This window comes from Physcomitrium patens, chromosome 14, assembly GCF_059467195.1.
Source record: "Physcomitrium patens ecotype Gransden chromosome 14, ASM5946719v1, whole genome shotgun sequence".
Taxonomy (NCBI): Eukaryota; Viridiplantae; Streptophyta; class Bryopsida; order Funariales; family Funariaceae; genus Physcomitrium; species Physcomitrium patens.
The window spans coordinates 8,032,587-8,041,957 of record NC_143423.1 but is presented as its reverse complement, the minus strand read 5'-3'; the positions used below and the strand labels follow the sequence as shown (position 1 = coordinate 8,041,957).

Here is a 9,371-nt window from a genome sequence, read left to right as displayed (position 1 = left end):
TCTTGTAATCTAAGGCATGTATCTTGTAAAGTCAACACATATTAGAGGTTGTATAGAACATTGTCCCATAGCTCCTAGTTACATAGTACATATAGAGGCAAGAGTAAAGCCCTCTTCACTTTTGTCAACTCTTTTCTTGTTTCTACTCTAGATTTAAGAGTCTCTAATTTCTTTGTCTTTTGGTAATAACCATTCTAATTTCTTTTTAATATACATACTACTTCATTGCTATTTTTTCACTTTTCTTTTAATACTAATTTTCCAAATTTATGCATCTTCTTCTAGTTCATATCCTTGACACATGATACATACAAGTATTTAAAATCAAATGAAACATGATATAAATAAATGGATCACATGAATTTTTGAAAGATTATATTACATGATCTAATGAGACTTATTACATCATTTCTAAATATTTGTTTTGTAAAATGAATTTGTAAATTCTATATATAAACGTCACTAAGAATCTTTGATATTGTAATTGCTACAGATAGACCAATTCAAATGTTTCTTTTTACCATGAAAAAACCCAAATTTATGTCAAAGTATACAAATTCAAAAGTGTGTGCAAAGTACTTAAATACTAACAAAACTAAAAACATGTGCAATGTTGAACATATTAAAACAATACAGATTACATGGAGGATACTGACTAGACACCACACAATTTAGAGTTCGACAGAGTGAGGTTAGCAATGTATAAAAAATATATATAATCCTGTCTTGTCCCTAGTACAACTACTACTACTATTACTGCTACAAGAAATGTGCATAATCCTTCTCAGAAAGGAATATGTTTTGCAGGCTGGGTTTGTTTATGAGAGCCATGTGATCCCGACACATCCCAACGGTGTGAAGAAGAAGGGTGCTGGAACCATCGCCATAGCCCCTCCCTCGCCCTTCTTGGCATCACCTTGCTGCACTTCGTCTTGGCGCCACGGCGCTGGCATCGCTGTTTCTTCGCATTCCACTGGTTACAGTGGTGGAGAGTATTCAAGGATCTCAAAAAGACTTTGTCTTGCCGCGTTATTATCGAGTTCATGAATATGCGTTTTTGGGTCAGCAGTTGAGAGTTCCATGAGGCTGAGTTTGTGAGTATGTGGCCTTTGTGAGCGGGACTGGAAGCTTTGGGTCGGTTTCTGTTTAGCGTTACGCGCTCTGGGTGGATTTCGCAATAGGGTGGAAGGGCGTTGTTGGTCCTAGAGGAAGGTGGTCGGTAAGAACAGTGCGCATTTCGCAGGAGGGATCGGTAGGTGTCAATGGTGTCTGTGAGAACTGCAGCAGCTCCGAGAGTGTGGAGGGTTTTACTGATGGGAGCTTGTGGGGCATTGTTGACTGGCGTTGTGGTCACTGATATTCTATGGAATATGTCATTGGCGTCAATGTTTTATAGCACCCACGTTTCTGACGCCCAATCGCTCTCTTTGCCCCCCATGGCAGTGACGACCTCTCTTGTAAGGAAACACCCCACCTTATGAATTTTGGAACAGCTTGGTTCTTGCAGCATCGTTTTAGCTTTAGAAGTGGCTATGGTGTCCATTGTTAATTTACAGATTATGGATCTGTAGAACAGTCCAATTTGAGGTTGCGTGTAACTTGTGCATGTATGTGAACGTCGTGCGACCGTACCGATAAGGTGGTTTTCAGAATGAGCTTGGAAATGAAGATGACGAGAAAGTTCGTCTTCCGTTAGCTTGGGAGGAAGCGGCTGAAGCACCCGTGGCACGCTTGGACGGCGCAGCAGTGCAGATTGCACATCATCTCTACGTGTTTGCAGGCTATGCCACCATTGATGAGGTTGTCCTTCGGCTCTAACCTTAGTAAGTTCATCAGCACGCACACCGTAATTATCTCCATAGTTAACATTCTAACAGTAATGTCCCGTAATATACATACTCTCACAAATTGCTTAGAAGAATATAAAGTGAGCTTCACAGAGACATATTCTGTTGCGATTTCTGAAGATGATTTATACGAGGAATGATTGAAATAGTCAACTTCCTCGAGACGTGATGCACAGCGGTAGCTGAAAGCACTTACTACGAAAATGTGGGCAGGTTCATACGCACGTAGATGTGTATAATTTGAAGAGCAATACTTGGGAGACGAGTTTTGCTATTCCAGGAGCGATGGCTCACTCTCACGTGGGCATGGCAACTGATCAGCGCTTCATCTACATTGTGAGCGGGCAGTTTGGATCACAATGTAGCAATCCAACTGCACGGAACTTTGTGCTGGACACTCAAACAAGGGCTTGGACCCAGTTTCTTCCCCTTCCAGACCCCAGGTACCCTCTAAGGAAGGGCTGATTGTGAATGAAATTGAAAGTGTCATTCACCAGCTCTTGAATACTCGACTTGAATCTCTTTGTCCCATCTACCAATTTGCTCATTCAGATCAACTTCCCCAAGTGCTTTCACATTTTGGGTTGTGGGTTCGTTGTGGAATGTCGATTAGATATGCCCCAGCAACACAGCTGTGGAATGGAAGATTGCATGTTCTGGGAGGAAGCAAAGAGGACCGTCAACAACCTGCCAGTGAACATTGGAGCATTGCTGTACGTGATGGCAAGGCCTTGGAAGCTGAATGGAGAGAAGAGGTTCCTATTCCACGGGGTGGCCCACACAGGTGACTGTCTTCTGTCAATTTTCTTCGTAAGTCATTCACTCTTTCGAGAACAATATCAGTTTGCGGGTTTACCTTCCGTTTATTTGCAGATCACATTGCCTATTTGATCTGCAAATTCTGGTGTCCATTTACAAAATGCTATAGTTGCTAAAACCATGCATTACTTCTCCTCCCTGCTCAATAATACATTGATGCTGTCCTGCATGTTTTCACTCTCAATCTCATTTTACTTAATTAACAATTCGTAATTGTGCAAATCTCAGGTTGACAGAACTGGGATGTTTCAAACATCTTCATGAACCTAGGTGATAAGATTTCCTTGCAAGCTTAGACCAGTAGGGGGGGAATTCTACTGTCATTTCTCAATCAACCTGGTTCATCATCCTTCGGATGAGCATAACTTTGCAGGGCATGTGTGGTGGTAGAAAATGACCTTTACGTCATAGGTGGCCAGGAGGGCGACTTCAAAGCAAAACCTGCCTCTCCAAATTTCAAGTGTTCACGACAGAAGGAGGTATAGTGGAGAATCTGGCACAGCTCAACCCCGTACTGCAACACATCTCCAGGCTTCAAACAGTAAATGATATGTTGTTGCCGTGTTAAATGCGAGCCATCAGTCGGTGTCCATTTTGTCAGAATTATTGACAAGCTGTACAACAGGTGGTTTATGGAGATGTGTACATGTTGGAAAAGGATGCAACCAGATGGACAAAACTGATGCCAGTGCCCAAGCCAATTTCGCACATTGAGTTTGCATGGGTCACGTTCAATCAATCCATTGTTATCATCGGTGGGTCCACCATGAACAATCCTGCAACCAAGAAGATGGTGTTACTTGGAGACATTTTCCAATTCAACACACAAAAGAAAGTACGTGCAAATATGCTTCGACGTCTCTTCTTTTTTTTCTTTTTTTCTTTTCTTTTGAGTTTTCTCGTGTAGCTTTGATGGATTCTTCTGTTCTTAAATGAACTGAATTCTGGTGCTGTTTTGGTTACAGGTATGGATAAGTTTGGGGCAGATGCCTTACAAAGGTAAAACAGTTTTGGCTGCTTATTGGGAAGGATGGCTTTATTTTACTTCAGGACAACGAGACAAGGGGCAATCGGATCCAGAGCCCAAGAGAATCATGGCAAAAACATGGAAAACTAAGTTGGAAATTTAAGGATTACAAATCATTATTATGATTATTATTAATAATAATATTCTTGGTTTCTGAACATCGCAACACAATTTCGAAAGTGAAATTACAAAGCTTACGATAGCATTTAATGTTGTATTAAAACTGTTTTTTAAGCTTGAACTTTAGATCAATAATTTTGCAAGTATGCCAAAAGTGTCAAAAAGTGAAAATTATTCCAAATAAAGAGTTTAAAATTTACTTGAATCATAGTGTTATGATATATATATATATATAAGTTTTTTCAATAATTTGCATCAATGATGGTTTATTTCTTAAAATGCTTTGATGGTTTGGATTTTTCTGTCTAAAAAGAATATTCATAGGATCCAAAAATATATTATCTTGAAAGCATGAGATTATGCATTGTTTCAAGTTTCAACTATTGGAAATTTTAAAAATAACAACATATAAGTGAAGATGACATAAGAAGAAATAATGTTAAAAAAAAAATATATATATATATATATATATATAAATCATAACAATATAGTGTTGGAATTAGAAAATTTTGAATAATTCAAGCAGTAAATGAAAAAATAACTTATCTGAAGTATGATCACAAATTTCAAGATTATATGGTTTGTCAAAATATTTTTTTTAAAAAAATATGTATGATATTATCTATATATATATTCTTATTGTATAAAATAATAAATTCAATCAAAATGAATTATATCAATTTATCATATATATATATATATATATATATATATATCAAACTAATAAATTTCCTATTGCCAATCAATTTAAAATATGATGTTGAAGTAAAAGTGAAAGTAGAATAAATTACCTTGTGGAAGATATTATCTAAGGTAAGTTACTAATGGTCAAAGGGTTGACTCTTAATATATAGAAAGAGCATCCTATGGATATAAGATGAGGTCAAGGACCAAGAGTCAAAGTCTAAAGGATAAAGTATGAACTAGGGAATATTCATAAATAATGTAAGAGTAATTAGTGTTTGGCATAGGAGACCTTTGTGGTTAGTAAGATGCCAAAGGATCCAAAGACCATAGGATACCCTCAAGGTACGTTAGATATTAAAGGATTCTGGGACCAAGGATCATGTGTGTAAAAGTCAATGAGAGGAAGTTATCTTGTAGGGCAACAACTACAACCTATAAGTATTGAGTGTTAGAAGTGAGAGATATCTTACTCTATACTCTCTTTGTATATAACCTTGTTGGTGCTATGTGTTGTGACTTCAAAGTTCTATTTCTTCTATAGGTTATGGGCCCACTCACCTTTAGTTGTGAGTTTTGAAGTTCTTTGAAGTTGTTTTATTGTTATGAAGAGTAGATCTTATGGTTGTTGCTGATGTTAGAGTTTGGTATCTTCTAAATCTCTTTTTGCATCTAGTTCTTGATGTAGTTATGCACTTACTTGTTATTAAGTATACTTATGGTCTTGGAGATTATTATACACTTTAGAATGTTGTTTTAGAACAATAGTGGTGTATTTTTTTGCTGACCTACCTCATTATTACACTAACATTGAATTTTCATGTGCTTAAGTTCCTAATAGATCTTCTTATAATCATAAGAGGTGTTATGAGACATTAGAGGTGATAAAAGAGTAGCAAAGCTTGTATGAGAGTTTTTTGATAGTGTGTAAGACTTATGAGAAGTCTTATAAGTGAAGTTGAGAGTGATCAAAGAGTGAAATCACTAGTTTACTCACAAAGAGGGCATTTTGGAATTCTAAGGCAGCAATACCTTCTTGTTGATTTTGAAAGTTCTACCTTCTCTTTTCTTGATTTTCTTTAATACATCCCTTCTTTAGACATGGCTTCAAGTGAAGGTGAGGGTTTGAGAGTGATTGAGAAGTTTAGAGGTGACAACTTCTACCATTGGAAGAAGAAAATTGAGCTTTTGCTGACTTCATTGGACCTTTGGGACATTATTCATGAAAGTGAAGAGCCTCCTAGTGATGATGCTGATGTCAAGGTGAAGAAAGAGTACAAACGACGTGAAAGAAAGTCTTTTGGCATGATTGCAATAAATCTTGATGATGCCAACTTTTCACATGTAATTGCTTGCAATGGACTAGCAGAAGCATGGAAGACTCTTTGCAACATCTATGAAAGTAGAAACCTTCCTAATATTCTATGGACAAGGAGAAAGTTCTTAATGGTAAAGATGGAAGAAGGAGATGATCTAATGGCTCATGTCAATAAGATAAAAGTACTTGCAAACCAACTAGTAGTTGTTGATACGCCAATCGATAATAGAGAAATTGTGTTGACATTGCTCATGAGACTTCCCAAGTCCTATAGCTACCTCATTATGGCATTGGAGTCCATCAACATGAAGGAGCTTACCATGAATTATGTCACATCAAGACTTGCACATGAAGTAACGAAGAGGAAAGAAAAGAAGCTTTAAAGTGATGATTCAGCTCTATTCTCAAGACAAGGCAAAGGTAGCTTTCCACACCAACATGATAATTCAAAAAGTAACATAAAGAATTACTATATTTGTAGAAAATCAGGTCATTTTGCTAGAAATTGCTACAAGGCCAAGAGATGAGATAAGGAAAATACAAATAATGCTAGCGATAGTTTTGATGGAGATGATTATGCTTTCATGGCAAGTGAAGGAGCCTCCATGGTTGCCATGTCTAAGTGGATTATAGATTCGGATGCCACTAAGTACATGACACCATACAAGTGTTCATTTGACACTTATGAAGCAATTCCAGCAACAAAAGTATGGTTGGAAGATAATAGTATGGTGTAAGTCATTGGAATTGGCTCCATTGTGGTGGAGATTGTGGTGAAGGACCAAATCAAGAGGATCAGATTGAAAGAAGTCTTACATGTGCCAAAAATGAAGAAGAACCTTCTTTTAGTGAGCAAACTTTTATCACATGGTTGTAAAGTTTAATTTGACATGGATGGATGTATTGTAAAGACATTGAGTGGACAACATGTTGCCAAAGGCCTTAGAGATGGCAACCTCTACTTCATCAATTGTAAGAAGGTGAATGGAGTTGAAGTGGCAGCATATGCTGATTTTCTACAAAATCATGACAAGTTTGATATTTGGCATCAACGACTTGGTCATTTGAATGCCAAAAGTATGAAGGAGCTCCAATCTATAGTAAGTGGCTTGGACCTTGGTCAATTCAGCCACAATGCTATGATACTTGCTTGTGAAGGTTGTATCCAAGGCAAACAACAAAAGGCTTCATTTCTAAGTAGAATTGCAACACATGCAAGCAAATTATTGGAGATGGTTCATTCTGATGTTTGTAGACCAATGAAGACACCATCAATTAGAGGAGCAAGGTACTTTATGACATTTATTGATGATTTCTCAAAAAAGGTGTGAATATACATCATTAAAGCCAAGAGTGAGTGTTTCTCAAGGTTTAAAGAATGGATGTCCAACAAGTGCACTGACATCAATGACTCTCCAAGAAGCTTGGAGTGGCAAGAAATCTTATGTTTCATACATGAGGATCTTTGGATGCATTGCTTATGCAAAGGTATCAGATTCCATGAGGTCTAAACTTGATGCAAAGAGTAAAAAATGTGTATTTGTTAGATATTGTAAAGGTACCAAAGCATATAGGCTTATGTATTTAGAAACCAAGAAAATCATTAAAAGTCATGATGTAGAGTTTTTGGAGTGCAAGAATACTTATGAGCACTTGGAGATGTGTCCAAGTGGGAGTAATGGTGTGTTTGTAGACACATCTTTAAATCTACCAATGAAAGAAGAAGAAGAAGATGATGATGATACTGAAGATGGTGGAATTTCAAATCAAGATGAAGAATCAATGAAGGTAGATCATGAGGTGCCTACTATTGCTAAAACTAGCAATGAAGACAATCAAGATGTTGAAGATGATGATGGTGATGATGAGTACCAATCTTTGAGTGTGAAGAAACAAGTTTTAAGAGAAAAGAAGATTGCAAGAGCTATTGGAGTGGATGAAGGTGAATCTTCATCAAGTGAAAGGAGATATCCTTTAAGACATCGAAAACAATTTGGTGCATGGTGGAAGAATCACACCTTTCTTCAAGTAAGTGAAAAACATGTCAATGTTGCACTTCTTGCTGATCCATTGAGTTTGTATGATACAATGAAGTCCACGGATGCTATGAAGTGGGAGAATGCTATGAAAGAAGAGTACAAATCACTCATGGACAATGGAACATGGGAATTGACTCAACTTCCACCAAATCGATCTTCAATTGGTTGTAAGTAGGTGTTTAGAACCAAAAGGGATACAATGGGCAATGTTGTGAAATACAAAGCTAGGTTGGTTGCCAAAGGATATCCAGAAGTTGTTGGAGTTGATTTCAATAAGACATTTGCTCAAGTGGCCAAATTCACCACCATTAGAACTATTGTCGCAATTGGGACAACAATGGACTTGGAGATGCATCAAATAGATGTGAAGACGGCTTTCTTGAATGAAACGTTGGAAAAAGACATCTACATGGATCAACTTCAAGGATTTGTTGAAGATGGCAAATAAGACCTTGTTTGTAAGTTGAAGAAATCCTTGTATGGGCTGAAGCAATCTCTAAGGACTGTTGAGGTAAAAGATAAAGATGTTGAGATAAATAGGTAATAGTAAAAGTAGAATAAGTTATCTTGTAGAAAATATTCTCTTAGGTAAGTTGCTAATGGTCAAAGGCAACTAAGGACTAAGTGGCGGCTAGGGTCTCGACATGCGGCTAGGGTCTCGACATGCGGCTAGGTTTAATGTCTCGACAGATGGTTAGGTTTAGAGTCTCGAGAGGCGGTTAAGTTTAGGATCTCGAGTGGCGGCTAGTTATAGATGAATGTGGATGAAGTCTATATATATTGGATGTGAACTCTGATTATAAATAACGGGTGTTGGAAGTAAGAGTCATGTCATTCCACACTTCTCTTATGTGCAACCTTGCTGATTTCTACTTACTTGTGTTATGCTTATAGTATTTCTTTAATAGGTTATGGGCCCACTCACTCTCTGTTGTGCTATTCAAGTAAGTTGAAGTCATTTTCTCTTTGTTGCTTTTGTGTGGATTAGATCTTATGGTATTTGTTGATGTTAGATTTGTTGGTATAAGGAGGCTATTGGTATTAAACTTATACATCTCTAACATTGCTTTGTAGGTTCTTATCTCCTTGCTTTGTGAGGTTAAGACTTTGTAGAAAGACTTTGATAGTGTCTTTTGAGTTGGTGAAGTTTCTTCATTATCCTTGAGTGTTTTAATGAGAAAGTGATTAAGATGAGTGATTGTGAGTTCCATGAGGGTGCAATTACTTGTAGAAAGCTTCACAAGTTGAGTTGAAAGTGTTTTCAGTGAGATACCAGTCTTTTGTTCATAACAGGGCATTCTAAGATTCTGCTAGTACAAACTTCGTTTGGTGACTTTAAGCTTTTAGAGACTCCTTCTCTCATATTTTTTGATACACTCCTCCTTAGACATGGCTTCTAGTGAGGGTGAAGGTTTGAGAGTGATTGAGAAGTTTAGAGGCAACAATTTCTACCATTGGAAGGTCAAAATGGAGCTTTTGTTGGCGTCTTTGGACCTTTGGGACATTATAGATGAGAG

The 9,371-nt window shown here is 37.3% G+C and overlaps 1 protein-coding gene across 2 annotated transcripts; it reads left to right on the top strand.

Annotated features, from left to right (window-relative positions):
- Window positions 1-211: 211 nt before the first annotated feature.
- LOC112291147 (kelch repeat-containing protein At3g27220) lies at window positions 212-4,018 on the top strand. 2 transcript variants are annotated; one of them, XM_073538491.2, is made up of 8 exons: window positions 212-1,457; window positions 1,651-1,800; window positions 2,061-2,290; window positions 2,461-2,631; window positions 2,895-2,936; window positions 3,040-3,145; window positions 3,292-3,501; window positions 3,632-4,018. In XM_073538491.2, exons 1-8 carry the CDS (start codon window positions 1,263-1,265, stop codon window positions 3,794-3,796), a joined length of 1,269 nt encoding a protein of 422 aa, XP_073394592.1. In that variant the 5' UTR covers window positions 212-1,262; the 3' UTR covers window positions 3,797-4,018. The 2 variants fall into 2 exon arrangements, with proteins under 2 accessions (XP_073394592.1, XP_024393982.1); XM_024538214.3 differs by lacking the exon at window positions 2,895-2,936 and having other exon boundaries at window positions 213-1,457.
- Window positions 4,019-9,371: the final 5,353 nt, after the last annotated feature.

What these genes read in the sequence shown, in the direction of transcription:
- LOC112291147 (XM_073538491.2), top strand. Translation starts at nt 1,263, where the DNA reads ATGGTGTCTGTGAGAACTGCAGCAGCTCCGAGAGTGTGGAGGGTTTTA. An exon ending in TGGCAGTGACGACCTCTCTT is followed by an intron (nt 1,458 to 1,650) that starts GTAAGGAAACAC and finishes GGTGGTTTTCAG; the next exon opens with AATGAGCTTGGAAATGAAGA. An exon ending in AAACATCTTCATGAACCTAG is followed by an intron (nt 2,937 to 3,039) that starts GTGATAAGATTT and finishes ATAACTTTGCAG; the next exon opens with GGCATGTGTGGTGGTAGAAA.